This window comes from Thermobia domestica, chromosome 13, assembly GCF_964235325.1.
Source record: "Thermobia domestica chromosome 13, izTheDome1.hap1.1, whole genome shotgun sequence".
In the NCBI taxonomy this organism is placed as follows: domain Eukaryota; kingdom Metazoa; phylum Arthropoda; class Insecta; order Zygentoma; family Lepismatidae; genus Thermobia; species Thermobia domestica.
This window is the reverse complement of record NC_137466.1, coordinates 69,240,451-69,261,597: the sequence shown is the minus strand read 5'-3', so window position 1 is coordinate 69,261,597 and position 21,147 is coordinate 69,240,451. Positions and strand designations below refer to the sequence as shown.

Below are 21,147 nucleotides of genomic sequence, written 5' to 3'. Positions count from 1 at the left end.
ACAGTTTCTATTGTTTTCCTTTCTACAGAAAGAACTGCGAATCTTTGTTCCTTCTTGAAATTTGTTAATTGTATTCCGGGACTAGAATTTTTTTTTTTTTTTTTTTTTTTGCACTATAATATAAACCATGAAGACTGAACCGACCAGATTTTTTTCTTTCTGAAATGAATTACCTCCCACAACGAAATAATCCCAACAAATTTGTCTGTTGCTGAAGTTCGACTAAACTGAAAGCCAGTACAAAAATTATATCGGCACTCCACCTCTGTACTTTCTCCGCAGAAGAGCTTTTGCTCAGTTAGTGTTTTAATGTATCCAATTAATTGTTTTTATTCATTATTAGGAAGTGGATTAAGTGAAAACATCTAATTTTTTTCGCAAAGTTTATCCATTAATTTAGTAGAGGTTTTTAGAATATTTTGGTAGCATAATTTGTCCTCTGAAGAACATTATGTGAACAATGTACTGCATGTATGTTGTTATTGAAATTCAGTATTTGTGAAACTCTTGATGTGTTTCGGAAAAAAAAAAATGGGATGCGCACGAGACGAGTCGAGACAGGATTTTCCTGACAAAATTCGAGTCGAGACACGGCTCTTCCAATTGAAAAATATATATTTTTCGAGTCGAGACATCACTTTCACAGCACATTTTCGAGTCGAGACAGTCACAAATCTTGTCTCGTGCGCATCCCTACAAAAAATAGCAGCTTACTTCGTCCGTTTACAAAAAGAGAAAAGCGCAAGAAATATATCAATAAGAAATATTGATTTCATTATAAAATGAAGATGTAAGAATAAGAGATTTTTAAAGTACATTTATACAGGGTGGCTCATTTTAATCTTTCCACGGAAATATCTCGAAAACGTTGAACATAAATGAGCTTAACAAAAACAAATAGGAAATACCATGGGGCAAATCGAATGGTGATGTCGCGTTGTCCTCCAGGGCCGCTCTTCAAGGGGGCCCGGGGCCCAACTTAAAAATTTTAAATGAAAACATGGGACGTGTGACGTGACACCTCGTTCGATAGATCTTTAAAAACTAAAAAGCGATATGGCAAAAGATGTTTCATATGGGTCAGCGTTTTCAAAATGACCGCCAAGATATGTTACCTGTATCAAATTAACGTCAGTAGCACTAATATGAAAACGGTTGAACATAAATGAACCAAACAAAAACTCAAATAGGAAAGCCATGGGACCTCATCGAATGGTGTTGTCGCGGTGCCCTCCAGAGCTATCCTTCATGGTGTCCCAGGGCTCAACTTTAAACTTTTAAATGAAAACATGGGGCGAGTGATACCTCGTTCGATAGATCTTCAAACATTAAACAGAGTTGTGACTAAAGATTTTTCATATCGGTTGCCGTATTCACTAATGGCCACTCAGACATGACACCTATATCTGATTAAGCGTCAAGTACAACTAATATGAAAACAGTTGGAGATAAATGAACAGAACAAAAAGTGAAACAGGAAAATGACTTAAAGCACGTCGAATGATGTCGCTGAAGGACGCTTTCATGGGGGCCCAGAGACCAACTTCAAAATTGTCAAAGGAAAAAACATAGGACAAGTGATATCTCGTTCGATAGATCTTTAAAAACTAAAAACCGTTGTGGCAAAACATTTTTCATATCGGTCACCATATTCAAAATGACCGCCAAGACATGGTACCTGTATCAGAGAAAACGTTTAGTGCCACTAATATGAAAACGGTTGGAGATAAATGAACAGGATAAAACTCGTATAGGAGATGACAGAGGGTATTTATCATTCCACGCCTCGAGAATAATTTAACGGAGAAAAAGATTATTAAAGTATGAGTGACATAATGCTAAAGAGGAAATCTAATTCTTAGAATATTATCATTCCGATCTCCCTCCGTAAGTGGGTAAAGCAGAAATGAATGGTAAAATCTCAAATGAGAACCCCACTTTTACTTGCAATATGTATGGTTTGTCTGAAACCAGGGTTGGCTGGTTTAAACCAAAGTTGTTTAAACGAGCTGTTTAAAAAAAAAAAAAAAAAAAAAAAAAAAAAAACTGGTTTAAACAAAAAAAAAAAAAAACGAAAAATGCTTTAAATCGTATGAACTTCATGGTGACGTTTCCACATATCAAACCATCCGCATTTCGTTTATCTACTTTTCACCTTTTAATCAAGAGGTCCCGTGTTCAATTCTCGGTCGAACCACAACCCATCATTCAAGTGTAAACCAAGTAGCGATTCGAGGTGTCCCTCTAAGCAAAAGTCTTCTTCGTGATAACCTTGGTATTTCATAAGGATGTTAAGCCTAAACATACGAAATGAAACCAAATTATATATTTCTACTTGAATGATTGCCTGTTGTTTTATAAAGAAGCCAAGGTTGCTTAAATATATTGATAGAAATTGGCAAAATTTATCAACTGCCTACATAGCTTCCAACATCAGCTTGGATTTGACTTGGTTTTAATTTTATTGAATGATATCTACATACCAAATTTGTAATTTAATACCTCAGTTTTAGCGCAGTGATTATGATACGTTAACCTTAAAATTTTACATACAAATACATTTAAAGTAATAACAGGATTTTCCCAATGGCTAAGGCGGGAGTTTCCCGATTTATATATAATTCTGTATAATGTTTTTACTTGTGTAACTGTTTCTTTTTGCCCTTCTGAAATGACTCTTGACAATTATATTAACAAGTAGGCCTATGTAAAGATCAGTACAACGTATTTTTATCAGGAGTCCTTCGTGAGTGAGTCGGCAATCGCATTTGTGACCAATTAGTCCCGGTTTCGTGTCCAAATGGACAATTTCTCTTGGATGTAAGCCGAGAAGCAGTTTGCATTCCGCTTTAAGCTTATGTGACCCCTTCTAGTATAACCTTGTTGTTGCATAATTAACACCAAGGCGAAACAAACTAATTTCTGTCCATATTTAATATAAATACATAGAGTAAATTATTTAAACCAAAAAACAGGGTTGAAACAAAAAAAAACTGTTTTTTTGTTTTTATCAATAAAAACCATGGTTTTTGCCAACCCTGTCTGAAACACTTGGGTGTATAAGTGACTGGCACTGTAATGAACCAATATTGTGTAGATGACTTTTGAGCAAAACCAACGTTTGTACACGTTGTTCTAAAATTGCATTGTTCGACAAATTGGTTTCACATTTCAGTTGGTTCATTTTTGCACAAATCATCGCCTGCAATCAAAATGGAAGGTACCATTTAACAAGAATTTTACCTACTTTTTTTTCCATTACAGACATCTAAATATATGTTATAAAAACACATTTCAGGTAATTTTGTCGTGTAGATACAATTTGCAAAAACTAAGGTTCTCATTTGCAATCTCACCGTTCCTTCCTGTCCCGCTTCACCCACTTACGGAGGACTTTGGAACCATGATTTTCTAGGAATTAAATTTCCTCCTTTGCATTATGGCACTAATCATCTTCTCCTCCGTTGCAATACTTTCGAGCCCTGGAATAAATACCCTCTGTGATTTTCTATAGGAGTTTTATTATTATCTTCAACCATTTTTATATTAGTGGTACTGGACGTTTTATCTGATATAGGCACCATGTCTTGGCGGCCATTTTGAAAACGCTGACCTATATGAACAATCTTTTGCCACAACGCTGTTTAGTGTATGAAGATCTATCGAGTTTGGCCTGGGTCCCCGTGAAAGACTACCCTGGGGGGCACCGCGATAACATCATTTGATTTGCCCCATGGCTTTCCTATATGAGTTTTTGTTTGGTTCATTTATGTTCAACCGTTTTCATATTAGTGCTATTGGACGTTTATCTGATACAGGTAATATATCTTGGCGGCCATTTTCAATATGTGACCGATATGAAAAATCTTTTGCCATATTGCTTTTTAGTTTTTAAAGATCTATCGAACGGGGTGTCACTCGCCCCATGTTACCATTTAAAATTTTAAAGTTGGGCCCTACGCCCCCTTGAAGAGCAGCCCTGGGGGGTACCGCGACATCACCATTCGATTTGCCCCATGGTATTTTGTATTTGAGTTTTTGTTCAGTTCATTTATGTTCAAACATTTTCGAAATATTTCCGTGGAAAGATTAAAATGGGCCACCCTGTATATATGTACGTGAGAATTTTTAGTTATGAGACTGCACTGATATATTACTAGACGTTGTTGCTGTTATTATTATTATTATTATTATTATTATTATTATTATTATTAATAATAATAATAATAATAATAATAATAATAATAATAATAATAATAATAATAATAATAATAATAAACTTTTTAACCATTACGAACCTGATCTCCAGCGTACCGCACCTTTATTTTTAGAAATAAAACACTATATACAGGGTGTTTCAAAACAACACCGACAACGTTTGGGAGGTGATTCCTGACACTAAGACAAGACAAAAAGTATAGACCAATCTGGGTGTACAAATGTTTCCTTTCGGAGTTATTGGGCTGCCGAAAACATGAAAAAATGAACTTAACTATCCAAAAATCCATGTTTCAGAATCCTAAGGTACGCAACAATTTTTATAGAGTAAGCTTGGCTACGGGCATGTAATTTGAAGTACTCACCAACTATCTCTAGAAAAATTGTTGCGGAAGTACCGCAGAAGTCTGAAACTTGGATATTTGGATAAAACACATACTAGTTCCTAACTGAAGTCTTGACCCAACTACGGTAGGTCCCATAGTTTTGGAGCTATTGACATTTGAAGTTCATTTTTTCATGTTTTCGGCAGCATGTAACTCGGAAAGGAAGCTTTTTTGCACTAGGTCGGTCTATACTTTTTGTCTTACCTTGGCGTTAGGAATCACTCCCAAACGTTGTCGGTGTTGTTTTTAAAACACCCTATATATAGAATATGTGCATGAAACAAATTTAACAGCTACTTTGAAAATGAGAATTATGTGTCTCATAGATGCGTTCTTTTTAGGGAACAATGCGGTATTCAGATTCTTTATTACTTCTCTCTTACTGAAACGCTGATGACATAAAATTTACCCACTAAAGATTCCAAAATAACGCTTGCACTTCACTGTACTACACACAGGTGAATCGGTTACTACTTTCTCGAAGAGTAATCCAAAAGCTTATGGCATATGAAAATGGCGTGTAGAGATGTCCATTAGTTTTCCCATATAATTCGAGATGAAACGTACATTTTAAAGGTATGGGTGTACATGTTTGGGTGTCATCATTTACTCTCACTGCCTCGCAAAATTATCTCCTTGAGAAATACAGTTTACTGTACTGTAGCTTAAAAAGAAAGGTCTCGCAGTAAGTCTAGAGTTGACTTATCTTCGCTTAATAAATATAAATAAGTTAAAACCAATGTTACCTACCTAACTATGAAATTGATTTTAAAATAGTTGAATCAGTCTCAGGTTTCTTCAGAAGATGAATTCACTCCTCCGAAATTGGAGCAAATTTCTTTGCTTCTGTAAACGAAGTAGATAAACAACAAACACGTCTTCTGCAAAAGAAGATTCAGAATGAATTATTAGATCTTGGCCTCTAACTACATAGATAACAAAGAATGAAAGTGACAAATGATAATATTTACAAATCCCTCAGAACAATTATCTGAAATATACACAATATTTTTATTTAAGATAACTTACTTCAAAAAACACAATAGATTGGTTTTAGATAACATACTAGACTGATCATTATTCTTATCTAACCAAACAATGAAAAAATATAATTTATAACACAAATAATTACACCTAATATTACAGAACTCCATAAAAATTATTTTGTATTACGGTAACTACATGAAATTGACTATTATGATTGTACTATGACAAGAAATTGAACTACATCCTAGTAATACATAAAATTTAACATTTATCATGGTAAGAGAAGCTATAATATAGTATATTAAGCTTATCTTCTAGTTATTAGCAGCACGTGGAAATTTATTTAGCTTCGCATGAACACTTTGGAATAACGTGAAGCTGACAAACGCTTATGCAGGTTGAGATTGACGTACTTCAGTTGTATTTTTGGAATATGTCCCACGATTATGGACCGAGGCCAAGGGAGACGATGACAATGGTGGAATGAAGAAAAGTGGGAGGAAACAGGAGAATCCTGAGAAAACCCACGTACACAGTGTTTGTCCACCAGTGAGCTTTGTGGTGGACAAATACCGTATGTGGGAGTTTTCTCTGGGTTCTTCTGTTTCCTCCCACTTTCTTCATTCCATCATTCTCATCATCACCGTCTCCTTTAGCCTACCCGACATAATCGTGGGAGGTAAAATTTAATGATTTCATTTAGCTGTTGTTTGTCCACCACAAAGACCACTTGGCGGCAGCTGGGATCGAAGCAGGGATCCCAGCACCAGAGGTGAGCATTATACTACTAAGCCACAACAGCCCTTAATTTCTGAATATGAATCATCTTTGAAATAGACAGGTTAACCACAAAGTAGTTTTGATGAAATCTGATCTGAATTCTCATCATTATAAACACCTTTTGTACGTTAAGTCATGCAATGCTGGTTCTATTAAAGATAACCGTAGTGGCCACTTTTTGGAGAAATGTATTTATATATGACTGTATTATAAAAGCAAGCTACCCTCTTACTCATTTCAACCCCAAACTATACAAGTAAGTCTCTAATCTCGAATTAAGACATTGAGGCATATTTTCCGAATTCACAAACATATTGATGATGCTATCGACGACTTTTTCATAGGATTGGCGAAACACATAAGAAAACAAGATAACAGAGAATAATAAAGAAATACCATTAGAATATAATTGACACACTTAGTTTCTGGAGATGTGAACTAGGGTGTTTTACGCTACAAATTGCTTAAAAATATTTTTTTTTCCCCTTCTGATACTCTTACTCAGGTTAGGTTAGTTTAGGTTTTCTAGGGATGGCCAACTCTGGGATTTACACCTTAATTAATTCTTAACTAACCTCTTGGACATCTGGCTCTGAATCAGCTCATCCTCACGTACTCACAAGCAGGAGGGAGTGAGTTTGAGGTGAAAATCCTTTTATGAGCCAATCTTTGCCCATCTTTGGTCGAATGCAGGTGGAATGTTTCCCATGATTTAGTTGGATGATAAAACTAAAACTTACTGCGTAGGAATGTGTACTTATCTCTGTTCGCAGTATCATAAACGTTATTCGAATAAATAGATAAATTTATCTTTCATGAAAACAAAACAAATGATAAAGAATATTTCGTAGGGTTATCTTGATTAATCTTGAGGGTAAATAACTTTCATAAATTACAAAAGGGGAATTTCCCGAAAAGTAAAGAAAACTATACGGCAGCTTAAAGAAAATATGATACGCCACCAGACTATAATTAAAATACAGTACTTATATGCGAACTCGGGTAGGATCTCCGATTGCATTATATACACTTCCAGGGCTTCCCAGAGGAAGATACTGTGTCAAAAGTCGTGCCATTAGATCTTCTACTGGTGGTGGTGGTAAAGGTAATAGTTCAACTATTTAATTATTTTTATGTAAAAGAGGAATCAAACTGACAAATTTCAGTGAAATGGGCGATCAATAAGAAGATGAAATACTGGTGTCCTGTATTTCGAATCTAAACATGTTGGAGTGATATATATTTATATAGAAAGAGGGAAAGAAGTCTACGCATTCTAAGAAAACAATAATAAGCAGATTATTATTATTATTATTATTATTATTATTATTATTATTATTATTATTATTATTATTATTATTATTATTATTATTATTATTATTATTATTATTAGGCTTGTGACAACTCTTATAAAAACAATTGGCAAGAGCTATATGCAATCACACTGAAGCGGAAGAAAACTTTCGAAGAAAACCATTAAATAAGTCTTTTGAGTTTAACGTCCCACATTTATGCTCTGAGGCTAAGGGGGACGGTGATTATGATAGCGAATGAAATGGTGGAATGAAGCAAGGAATGCCGGTCTGGCTAGTTCGGCTTGTCGGCAACAGTGACGACGCCAGCTTTCATTTCTTAGGGAGAGCAAAGGAGAAGCAGATACATTTTTGGGGGACCAGTTATTTTTTATACCAAGAATGACAGTTTTCTTATATTTGATTTACACTACAGTCAGGGTTGAATTCAGCGGGTAGCCCGGGGGGAATCTCCCCCCCGAAGAAAATTAATTCCCCCCCGGAGAAACTCAAAAAATTTCAGTCACAAAATGTAGAAATTACTTCACAAAATTATTTGCTTTCTTTCTGTGCACGTGCAGACGAAATCCGATCTCTCAATATACATATAAATGACGCAGACCCATTCTATATAAATATTAAACATGTAACATCTAAGGTAGAATACTAAATAGTCAATAAAACTTGTATTTCTTAACGCTAGGACCGAGTTTGGCAGAACATGAAATTGTTAACTATTGAAGAAAGGTTTGTATTTTAGTAGGTACTATACCCTCGCCCTATATTATATATTAGTTGGTAGCACTAGCACAGATTGAAATAGGAAAGGAAAGATAGGGAAGATCTTTCGATCATTCCATATGATCTCTGATTCAGCAGACTTCAGTTCTTGAAAATGTACAGTTCTTGCATTATTTGAAATAGGGCACCTAAATCCCATTTCTCGCATCGGAAGTAACAGACGTAAATGTGTTTTACGATTGTTAAAGTAAACACACCTTTCTTTAATTAAAAATAATTCAGTTAAAGAGGGAGATTCAGAGGGCGTTATTTAGAGGGATTAGGGAGGAGAAAGTTATCCCTCCTGGGTTAGAGATTTATATAGATATATCAATATAATAGTAGTATATAAGTGAAAGATTGCTATTGAAGGTGATGAAGATCCTGCTCAGTGCCGTGCCATGGGGAAGGGGCAAGCGAGGCGACGGCCCCGGGAGCCGAAGTAAGAGGCGCAAAATTCGGGAGGGAAAAAGAAAAGAAAAGGAAAGAAAAACAGAGGAATGAAACACATGTGGACATGTGCAATTATATATAAAATGAAAGGAAAAAAGTAATGAAAAGTGCTCAAAATCAAGGAAAAGCAGGATTTACTTTTTAAAATTTTCTCACCTTTCGCGGCTGGTCTGTCGACCTCACTCATATATACGGGGGTGCCGTCGTATACTCTCGCGCCAAGTGCTGATTTTCCACGACACGGCACTAATGTAGTGAAGATTACGTAAACTAAACTATTGATGTGTATGCAGTGAAGAAATCAAGGCTAATATGCTTGATTTAGAATCAGAAGTGTGAGAAAGACTGATAACTTTTCGTTAAGATATTCCTATGTATGTTTGTTTTAGGACCAAAAATATTTTGGTTAATTTAAATCATTTTGAAAGCTTCTACATTAGTAACAAACAGTAACTACTGAATATAGGAAATAATAACAAAAATAGATACTGTAAATAGCAGTTAAAGTTTAGTGTAAAATATTTTTGCCAGTCTTTATTTAATGTTTTAGATAAAATTAAACGATTGTTTTGTTTTTTTTAATTATAATCTCACATTGAATATTTATCAGCAATTAGTCTCAATATTAGGTAAGATGTGGATGTGAATGGAATTGTTAAATATGCTGTTTTCTTGCAAAAATACAGAAAAACAACTCCCCCCGGAGGAGTTGACATTCCCCCCCGGGTGAAAATGTCTGAATTCAACACTGACTACAGTACAATATATACTTCGTAGTTGTTCTCATATATAATTATAAATTAAACTTATTTCAAGTAAAATTCATAACCAATAAATAAGGTAAAGTCTGCACAAGAAATATTTTTCAATGCAACTTTTGATAGCCTAAATATATATTAAATTAATTTTGCGCATGCTACAAGTAACATATTCGTCTATATCATAGGTACTAATATATGCTATATTACGAGAGGCTGATGAAAAACTCGTAGCGCAAGTCAGAAAGAGTGTAGGTAGAATGATGAAATTCAGTTTTGAAGAAAATATCTCTGTATGTGCAAATACAAATCTTCATATTAAAGCTGAAATTCTTATTGTTTTTCATGATTCTGAAGTGACTGTGATTGTGTGTGTCCAACCAACGAATATCACGAACATCGAGATCACAGCTCTCATAAAATTTTTTTCACCGAAGTAAATTCATGAGGAAATCCAGTGAAACACTACGGGACTCTCCTCCGTTATATACAGTGGTGAAGAAGTGAGTGGCACAATTTAAACGTGACGATTTCTCTACAGATAATGCTTTACATTTAGGATGACCAAAAGCAGTGACTGTTTCCGAAATCATGGACGCAATTCGTAACATTATTCTTGAAAATTGCAGAATTTCAGCAAAACGTGTGTCAAAGATTGTTCGCATTTCTCTGGAACTCGTCGGTAGCACAATTCATAATGATTTGGACATGCGCGAGTTCTCGGGATAATGGGTTCCCAAAAATGTGTCAGGAGATTCAAAGAGCGAAAGAGTAACGGCATCAAGGGAAGTCTTCTCCCATTTTGATTGTAATGCCGATCAGTTTCCATCACGAATAGTACCCATGGACGAAATACGGTTGTACCTCTACGATCCTGAAACGAAATAATAGTCAATAGGGTAGTAACACTCATTTCCCTTACTCCCTGGAAGTTCAAGAGACAGAAGTAGGTTGAGAAAGTGTTTGCAATATTGTTCTGGGATAAAGATGCAGTCGTACTTATAGACTACCTGTACGAGAGTCAGATATTTAATGCAGAATCTCTGCATTACTACTCACAAAATTGTCGGAAAAATTCAAAGGCCGCGGGAAATTAAAAGAAAGGTATTCTGTTCCTTCAGAATACTTCAGTTCATCAAGCACTGCAAATACAACTGACATTGCATGATCTAGGATTTTAATGTCTAGATTATCCTCCTCATCCCCCAGATTTAGCTCCGTCTAACTATTACCGGTACTTATTTCTCACACTCATATAATACTTGAAAAGATACCATTTTAGATCTGATAAGGGTAGTGCTACGAACAGTGGTGCGAGGAGGTCTCCAGATTTTTTAATCTGATCTGCAAAAACTGGAGCACTGTACAAGGAAGTGTATTGAACCTCGGGGAAGTATGTAAACAACTAAATTTTCATCATTCCACGTGCACTCCTGGGTTGGGCTACGAATTTTTCAGCAGCTTCTCGTACATTTCTACTCAATATGCTAGATGTCACGTCAGTGCTTTGAAGCAAAATAACACAGGGAGCACTAGTACATACAATTACTAACTAAAGATCGGCACTCTAACAATACATTTTATTGGGAGTTAATTTAATTCCATAAATTTATTATTATCATCATTTGCAGTAAGGGAAAGCACAACTATTTTTATCTCCTCCAAAAATTAAGCTCTGGTTCTGGCAAATTCAGCTATTTTAAGCTCATCTCATGAATATTGAATGCTGATGATATTATTTCAGAAAAAAAGTATAGTACCTTTAAATAATAAAAAAAACGTGTAACTGAAAACTTCAAATCTGGATGAATACAAACGAGTTATTCAATGTATATAATATAATTAATGGTTTTACCTTTTTTTTTTGTTTCTAATCGAAGCTGATCCAATGCGAAGAAAACAAGTCGATCAACTCTAATATTGTTGCTAGGCACAATGAAAGTTCTTGTTTCAATTGAATCGGATCTACAATGTTGTCTATTCTCATTGTTGGAAATTAAAAATCACAAGAAATAACTATGACTAAAATTTCCAGAAAAAGAGCAAAATTAGAAAACAGAAGTATATATGCATACTCAGACGCTCAAAAAAGAAAGCTTGAACACTAATCTACCACGTAGTAAATGAATGGTTAGTACAATTTGACAATGAGATTGGTTATGATACTGACATATTAAAAAAACACACGAAGAATGTTTTAAGATTGTAGGAGTCCGGGAGGGGGGGCACAAGTAGCCACCACGCGCTCGTTGTCCCCCTCTGGCGTCGTCACTGTTCGGCAATCATCGAGGGCCCAAGGGGTCTGAAAGCCTTGTGGAAGGATGGAAGCATAGGAAAATAAATATTTAAAATATATAATAAACTTAATTATCCATTTAAAAAAATATATGAAAAACGGAATAAATTATTTTTATTTAAAAACCCTCGAAGTATACTTTAAGGTAATGCTCGAAAACAAGTTCTAAAAACAACAAATTAGAAAAATCCACTTTACTTTATTTCTCCTTTCCTTTATTTATCTCAGGAAGAACCATCATTATATTTATTCTCCTCTTTCGTGCTTCCTAGGAAAAAGAAAATGTGATAGTATTCCCATCAAATCTGGTACGTACAAAAATTTAGGGCGGAACCACGTTAAAGCCCAAGATGTATGGGAACCAATTGTAGTTCAGATTTACTTTATGCTCGCACAAGTATAACGACTATAAATAATGAAAAGCTGCCTTCAAAATTGTTATCCGAGTAGTTTCAGTTTAACAAAGTTAACAGACATAAAACATGTCCACGGAGTGTCCAAAAAGTCGCATACTTTTCCCGGAATGTCCACTCTCATTAGAATTTTTAAGGATTTCCCTGGGATTTCAATAGGATGTGCCTGTCACTGCAGTAACTTGCTTAATCGAAATATCCAAGGTACTTCCCTTGGATTTTAATAGGATGTGCCTCACATATAGGTTAATAGTTGGACATTCTAAGTCACCTTCTGATTATCCCACAAAGAATTCAGAAATGTACTGCAGAAATTCAGAATGGGACGTCAGACATCCTGATATCCATCTGCGCCTTCGAATCAGTTTCGTCGTTTCAGGTTTTGCCTGGGAGGAGTTGCAAGATTGTCCACAGACATAAGAGTTTCACGTTTTTTATTAGTATATTAACACAGAATTTATTAGAAAGCATGTTTTTCTCGAACCTAAGGGGGGAATGACGTCCCGCTTCGAATTCCCCGCATTCAGGACTTTGGTAGTGAAATGTAACTTACACTGGTTGTGAGATCTTTGTAAAGTCAGTTGCCATTAGGGTTTTTGCTTGTGATGAGACTTCACAACCTTATTTTAGCGTTACAGCGACCACCTGAGCATTTCGAACTCCGTGCTAAACCAACTACAGTGCCTTATTTGGTACATAAGTTCTCAACCTCACCCTTAGAAGGTTAGCCGTACACTGAGATCACATGGAGAGTAATAAGATAGATAAAGAATTATGAAAAATGGAGTAGGCACTACTAAATGAGATAATTCATCAGCATACTAGTTATCACTTGTAAATAGTAGAACTTTGCAACATTTAACAGTTCGACTGTACTACTTTTACGTAGTAATAAACATGGCGGCGTACTATTTAATAAAAATGGAATAAAATACTAATATAATGAATATTTGGAACTGAAAATTACGAAAGGAAACTGAAGCAAGGAGATTACTCGGTAAGCTATACTAACCTGTAGATTACCTTTCATTTTCCTGACATCTGCGAACCTTTCCGAGATTTTCTTTCTGCACCCTTGCAGTAATCAAAAGTTAAGGCAATTCATTAAATACACATTCTTAAGGTATAGGGATATTATATATATATATATATATATATATATATATATATATATATATATATATATATATATATATATATATATATATATATATATATATATATATATATATATTTGTTTTTTAAAAACTACATTTGAATTACTAAATTTGCTTGTGGCAGGACTAAAGTAAACCTGCATTCTAAATGCAATCCAACAATAGCATTAAAAATGCCCAAAATTTCCGAATAGTCTAGGTATCAACTTGACAAAATGCTCTCCTTTTCGAGTTTAAGGGCAAATCATGTAACAATTTGGCATCCGATATTTTTTGAATATATACCCTCACTGATCACAAAAATGCCGAATGCCAGAAAATAAAACCTCACGGGAGAGGAGAGGGAGGGGGAGTGTTAAGTCTTATGTTATGTAGTAATATTTTTTAAGAACTGGAAACACTGTTTCTACGAAATTTAGATTTCATTTGTTATTCAAGATGGAAAGTGTTGAAGAGAGACGGTGCATAAGGCACGAGGCACGAACATTTCTTCCATAATTTTTAAGTTAAGTTTGTTATTTAAGTGCAATGAACACAGTGCAGTTATTATATGTACTTTGTGGTTTATCTTAAGTGTTAGTTAAAAACCAGCGATTAGTAAGATACAATAAAAACTAAAAACAAGTATTGGAAGTTTCCATTGTTAGAAGACAGTCCATTACCAGTTAAGTAAATCGCGAACATTTAAGAGCATAAGCATAAACAGTTTTTTTTTGGTCCTCCAGTGCCGAATGGAGGAAGTGTTGTGCCAAGAAAAAGAATAAGTGAATCATTCAAACATTCATATTGACTATGTGTGTGTAAAGATAGTGAGTGTTAAGAAACAGAAGCAAAATTGACCTATTGGACTTATCACGTAAGCGCCCACGCATTCAGCTGTGCATTGCAATCTGAAGAAAAACAAAAGGGACATATAGCAGTCACGTAGCTAAGTATATTTTTTTTGTTTCTTTTACTTGTGTAAAGGTCTGTTGTTATAAGGACTTCAGGTAGATATATCACAAGCAATGGATTCAAATACAAATTCTCTTATAAAGGCAAGAGGCCTAGCTAAAGCGTCCCTTACAAGAATGAAAACATTTGTTGAACAATTTGGAGCAGACGGCGATGTAATGCAAATTAAAGTTAGGTGTGCACGTTTACCCAATATATTCAAAGAATATGATGAAGTGCAAAAACAGCTTGAGTTAAAGGACGAAAACGATGAATACACACAGGATAGAGACTTGTTTGAAGCCACTTACTACGATACTCTTGCAAAAATGACGTCAATTGTTGAAACAGCTGAGAAGGCTAGTAGTAGCAATAGAAGTTCGTCAGGTGATTCAACCGCGAATACAGGGTGTCTAAAATTACCAGTCATAAAGCTACCAACATTTAAAGGTCAAGTTATAGATTTCAGACATTTTCATGATACTTTCAGTAGTTTGGTTGTAAACAATCAAAGTTTAGATGATATTCAAAGATTTCATTATTTGTTGTCCTCATTATCAGGTGAAGCAAGCAAATTAGTTGAGAATATACCAGTGACAGGTGAAAATTTTAAACTTGCTTGGGAAATGATATGCAAAAGGTATAATAATCCAAAGCTAATAGCAACTGCTCATGTAAAGGCATTGTTTTCATTACCAACTGTCAGTAAAGATTCAGTGGCGGACTTAAGGACATTATTAAATCAAACTATAAGTAACGTAAATGCACTTAAGGCGTTACAGTTAGATACTCCTTTGGAGGATATATTGTTATCGCACCTAGTTTTGGAAAAGCTAGATGAACAAACACGTAAAGACTTTGAAAATCAAACAAATAGGGAACAGTTTGCTAGTTTAGAAGAACTTCATGTCTTTTTAGAAAATAAATGCCAGGCCTTAGAATTGGTAAAGTCTACACAATCAAAGTCGCATGTCAGTAAATTTAATGTTGTTAAGGATGTAAAAAATGCCAGACAATCTTATGTGAGTACTAATGTTTTGTGTTCGTTTTGTCAACAAAGTCATGCGTTACACAAGTGTAATGAGTTTCAGAAATTAAGTGTATCCAAGAGATTAAGTTTTGCGAAACAGAACAAGCTTTGTTTTAATTGTTTGAAAGTTGTCAATCATATAGCGAAAGATTGTTCGCTAAGTGCATGCAAAATATGTAATCTCAAGCATCACACGTTATTGCATAGTGATTTTAAGAAATCAAAGCCTAATCATGTTGTAAGTGTTGAAAATGATTCTGTTACGGAACCTGTAGGGGAAAAGTCAATGTCTCAAGGACAGGAAGTTGTTAATACTAGTACTTATTGCTCTGTGAAGCCTAAAAGTAATGTGCGTGTTTTACTTTCAACTGCAGTTGTTCAAGTTAAAGATTGCAATGGTAAATTACATATGGTTAGGGCTTTGCTTGATAGTTGTTCCCAATCTCATTTTGCAACAGAATCTCTCATTCAAAGGTTAAAATTAAAGAAATATCCTATGAATGTTCCTGTACAAGGTATTAATAATGTAAGTTGCAACGTTAAATACGGAAGTAAGTTACAAGTATTCTCTGCTGTAAGTGATTTTAGTGTAGATGTTGAGTGTTTTGTATTGCCAAAAATAGCGGGAAATTTACCTGATGCTGATATTGACATTAAAGAATGGAACTTTCCACCGAATTTACAGTTAGCGGATCCTAATTTCAACAAGTCTGGTAAGATTGATTTGTTGTTAGGTGCTGGAATTTTCTTTAGTCTACTCAAAGCAGGACAACAGGTGCGTCCAGGAGCATTTCCAGTTCTCCAAAATACAGAGTTAGGATGGATAGTTTCAGGACAATATCAGATGCCAAAGCACAACAACTTCACGCCAGAACATCGAACATTCTTTTTGCACAACAACGATGATTTAAGCCATCAGCTGCAGAAGTTTTGGAAAATAGAAGATATTCAAGAAACTCCTCTATCCAAAGAAGAAAGGGAGTGCGAAGAACATTTTATCGCAAACACTAGAAGACATTCAACAGGACGCTTTATAGTGAGACTGCCATTCAAACAAGAAGTGATCCAGTTAGGTGATTCTTATAAGACAGCTGTTCAGCGTTTACAACAACTAGAAAAAAGGTTAAATAGATGTCCCAAGTTACGCACAGATTATGTGGCATTCCTTGAAGAGTATGAAGCTTTGGAACATATGGAGGAAGTGGAAGGCAGCTCTAATATTACTCAAGGATATTACTTGCCTCATCATCCAGTTATTAAGGAAGCTAGTACTACTACGAAGACTAGAGTAGTATTTGATGCATCCGCATGCTCAACTAGTGGCATTTCACTGAACGATGTTCTCAAAGTTGGTCCAACTGTGCAAGACGATTTGCAGTCCATTATATTAAGATTTCGCACCTACCCTATAGCTTTTACTGCAGATATAGAGAAGATGTATCGACAGATTTTGATTGATGAGCGTGACTGTAAATTCCAGAAGATCTTGTGGAGAAGATCAGAAGAAGAACCCATTAAGGTATATGAATTAAAAACTGTCACATACGGAACAGCCTCAGCGCCTTTCCTTGCTACTCGCTGTCTCCAGCAATTAAGTGCAGAAGAAGCTTGTGAATATCCGAAGGCAGCACAAGTTCTGAAGAATGACTTCTATATTGACGATTGTATTTCAGGAGCTGAAAGTGTGGAGGAAGCTTTAAAGATAAAGGACGAATTAATACAAATGCTACAAAAGGGTGGTTTTTTGCTAAGAAAGTGGTGTTCCAACAGTACTGAGTTATTGGAATCCATCTCTGAAGAATTGAGAGAAACACAACTTCCATTACGCTTAGACGATAAGGGTCAAATCAAAACATTAGGATTACTTTGGCATCCAGCAACTGATCAACTTCAAGTGATGAATGGATTCACTCTAAATCAAAGGTCGAATAATAATTTAACAAAACGCAAGATGTTGGGTATTATTGCTTCAATCTTTGATCCGTTGGGAATTGTTAGTCCAATAACAATCGTATGTAAGATAATTCTTCAAGATCTGTGGCAAGCAGGATTGGAGTGGGATGAAACACTTCCTAAAGAACTACAGCAAAGATGCAAGACAGTACTTGAATTCATTCCTTCATTATCAGATATCAGTGTAGACAGAATGGTTCTTCAGTCAGGTACCTTGATAGACATTCAAGTTCACGCTTTCTCAGACGCTTCAGAAAAGGCTTATGGGACATGTGTGTATTTAAGATCCGTCAACAAGGATGGTCAAGTTACTTCGAAGCTATTATGTGCTAAGTCCAAAGTGGCGCCCATAAAGAAGATTTCCCTGCCTCGCTTAGAGTTATGTGCTGCAGTGTTATCAGCAAAACTTGTCAAAAAGGTAACTAAGGCATTAAAACAACGAATATCCCAGGCATACATGTGGACAGATTCTATGGTGGTCTTAGCATGGTTAAGAGCAAGTCCAAATAGATGGAAAACATTTGTTGGCAATCGAGTTGCTGAGGTACAAGAAGTGGGAGGAGAATGGAGACACGTCGCTTCAAGTGACAATCCTGCGGATATTATATCAAGAGGAACAAGTCCTGACAAGTTAATACATAATAGTTTGTGGTGGAATGGTCCTCAATGGTTACAGTGTTCTTCACTTAATTGGCCTAAGACGGAGCCTGCCTCACTCAGAGAGATTCCTGAACAGAAGAAATTAAAATCAAGTTACTTAGTGACAACTCATGATAATGGTATGATCGAAAGATTCTCTACTTTGAACAAACTTCAGAGAGTCTTGGCTTATTGCATGCGGTTTTCCAAGAATGCTAAAGTAGAAACATCAAGAAGAAATGTAGACGCTCTTACTTTGGAAGAAATTGAAGAAGTTTTAATCAGACTAATACGAGAAGTTCAAAGTTCAGTTTATGCTAAGGAAATGGCTGATCTTAAAGAAAGTGGAAGAGTTAGCAATAAGAGCAAACTCTTGTCTCTCAATCCTTTCATATGTGATCAACAATTACTAAGAGTTGGTGGAAGATTAAAGATGTCTGAACTTGAATTTGATGTTAAACATCAAATTATTCTACCACCAGATCATCACCTAACAAGACTAATTATGGAACATGAACATAGGCGATTGCTACATTCTGGATGTCAGTTAATGCTAGCCTCACTAAGGCAAAGGTATTGGATACCTAATGGTAAAAATGCCATCAAGAAAGTAATTAGAAGGTGTCTTACATGTCAAAGATTAAAGGCGTCTGGACCAGATCAATTAATGGGACAACTACCAAAACATAGAGTAGAACTAACAAGACCTTTCACAAATTCTGGAATTGACTTTGCCGGTCCTATTTACATTAAAACTGGTACCAGAAGGTCAAAAACAAAGGTGAAGTGCTACATTGCAGTGTTTGTGTGTTTAGCAACAAAGGCTATCCATCTCGAAGTTGTGAGTGATCTTACTAGTCAGGCATTTTTAGCTGCTTTGAGAAGATTCATATCTCGTCGAGGTAAATGCAACATATCTATAGCGACAATGGAACTACGTTCATTGGTGCCAACAAGGAACTTCAAGAAGTCGCAAAGTTGTTGCATACAGCTGACCATCAAGAAAGGATTAAGAATTTTGCAACTACTGAAGGAATCCAATGGCATTTTATTCCGCCATATTCGCCAAACTTCGGTGGTCTTTGGGAGGCTGCAGTTAAGTCCTTTAAATACCACTTAAGAAGAGTCATGGGAATGTCATATCTCACGTTTGAAGAATTAACAACATTAACCACACAAATAGAAGCTGGCTTAAATTCGAGACCTCTTATAGCATTATCCAATGATCCTAATGATCCAGTAGCATTAACTCCTGGTCATTTTCTTATTGGTCAACCATTGACAGCACTACCAGAACGTGACTTACATCAGAAGAAGATTAGTTCAATTCAAAGATGGCAAAGGATCCAACAACAATTTCAACAGTTTTGGAGAAGATGGTATATTGAATATTTGTCACAACTACAAGGAAGAAACAAGTGGAAGAGAAGCTGTGCCAACATACAGCCAGGTCAATTGGTGGTTCTCAAAGAAGATAAGCTACCTCCTCTATCGTGGAAATTGGGAGTCATCACTGAAGTGCATTCTGGACCTGACGGTTTGGTTCGAGTGGCTACTGTTAAAACTTCCAATGGTTTATATAAACGCTCAATTAGAGGACTTTGTGTTTTACCAAATAATGATGAATCGTAATGTCATTCATGTTAAAGTATATTTATTTCCTGTTTTAGTCTATTTTATTTGTTGTTATGTAAAGTTTGTTTTCTTTTCTTTTCTTTTTTTAAAAAAGGTCACTAGCCCTTTTTTGGCGGGCGGCATGTTAAGTCTTATGTTATGTAGTAATATTTTTTAAGAACTGGAAACACTGTTTCTACGAAATTTAGATTTCATTTGTTATTCAAGATGGAAAGTGTTGAAGAGAGACGGTGCATAAGGCACGAGGCACGAACATTTCTTCCATAATTTTTAAGTTAAGTTTGTTATTTAAGTGCAATGAACACAGTGCAGTTATTATATGTACTTTGTGGTTTATCTTAAGTGTTAGTTAAAAACCAGCGATTAGTAAGATACAATAAAAACTAAAAACAAGTATTGGAAGTTTCCATTGTTAGAAGACAGTCCATTACCAGTTAAGTAAATCGCGAACATTTAAGAGCATAAGCATGAACAGGGAGAAAGCCGAAATTTTAGCCGTTGCTATTATTCACTATATCTCCGTAACCACTGGAGCTAGAGCATACATACGTTTTGCATTTTATTTCTCTAATTGCCTTCTACAATTTAATTCTAGTGTATTTTTAAGCTAAATATAACAGTTTTCTTGTTATTTTCATTTTTACTCAGTATTGGTTGCGCGTCACGTCAATTTTTTAGTCACAGATTCTTTACAAGATGGAATTCGAAAAAAATCTTTCCTCTAAAAGTTTTTTTTTTTTTTTTTGTCATTTTATGCTCTTTCAAAAAATGTATATATATATTAGTGCAGGACTAATAGTGCCTGAATTATAAGTTGTCTGCCTGCAAGTACCGGTATATAATCCTGATCATTAAGTCTGTCTATAATCTAATTAGAAATATCCATTTTTAATATCAATTGAGGGGCTTTTCGGAAAATAACCCTTGTCAAAAACACAAAATTTCTTATGTACTAGAATGGTAGTGAGCGAAATAGATCAGAAACCCGATTTCAAAATTGCCTTCAAGAGAGAATCATGAACAATTTGACATCCACGTTTTTCTTAAATATATTACCAACTTTCCGTCTTAATACTTACTGTAACGGTAAGAAAAGAAGCAAAAAATAAGATATGTCTAACACATTTTATAAATGATCAGTTTTTAAACAGTTAAATCTTATTTACAGAAGAAGCACTTGCCTATTAAGATTGTGTAAGTTGCTATAATACAATAAATCTATAATAAGAAACGTAATACAAGGAAACTATATACTGTACTTAAGAAATCTCTCCACAACAGAATACACTATTTGATTTCTAAAAGTAGTTCTCAATAATGTTATGCCACTCTTATATCCTAAAAGATAAAGAAATTTGTGATTCCTTTAATGCACCATTCAGGCTTCATCATTCTGTCCATTAACTGGTGTTGAATTTTTATTCTCCCTCGGATAAC

The 21,147-nt window shown here is 35.2% G+C and overlaps 4 protein-coding genes across 6 annotated transcripts in view; 3 read left to right on the top strand and 1 right to left on the bottom strand.

Annotated features, from left to right (window-relative positions):
• LOC145668213 (uncharacterized) overlaps positions 1-21,147 on the top strand; it is a 65,779-nt gene that overhangs the window by 4,992 nt on the left and 39,640 nt on the right. The gene's annotated exons all lie outside the window — the stretch shown is intronic.
• LOC145668211 (uncharacterized) overlaps positions 1-21,147 on the bottom strand; it is a 65,750-nt gene that overhangs the window by 38,479 nt on the left and 6,124 nt on the right. Inside the window, exons 1-2 of one of the 2 annotated variants that reach the window (XM_081735859.1) lie at positions 6,947-7,058; positions 5,355-5,485 (exon numbers count right to left, since the gene is read on the bottom strand). The gene's annotated coding sequence lies outside the window, so the exon portion shown is untranslated. Of the gene's footprint in view, positions 1-5,354; positions 5,486-6,946; positions 7,059-21,147 lie in introns of those variants that run through there. The other variant, XM_081735858.1, reaches the window with a different exon arrangement.
• LOC145667634 (uncharacterized) lies at positions 14,528-19,195 on the top strand. The gene has a single exon (XM_081735096.1). The coding sequence runs from the start codon at positions 14,528-14,530 to the stop codon at positions 19,193-19,195; it is 4,668 nt and encodes a 1,555-aa protein (XP_081591222.1).
• LOC145667633 (uncharacterized) lies at positions 19,204-19,707 on the top strand. The gene has a single exon (XM_081735095.1). It carries the CDS (start codon positions 19,204-19,206, stop codon positions 19,705-19,707), a length of 504 nt encoding a protein of 167 aa, XP_081591221.1.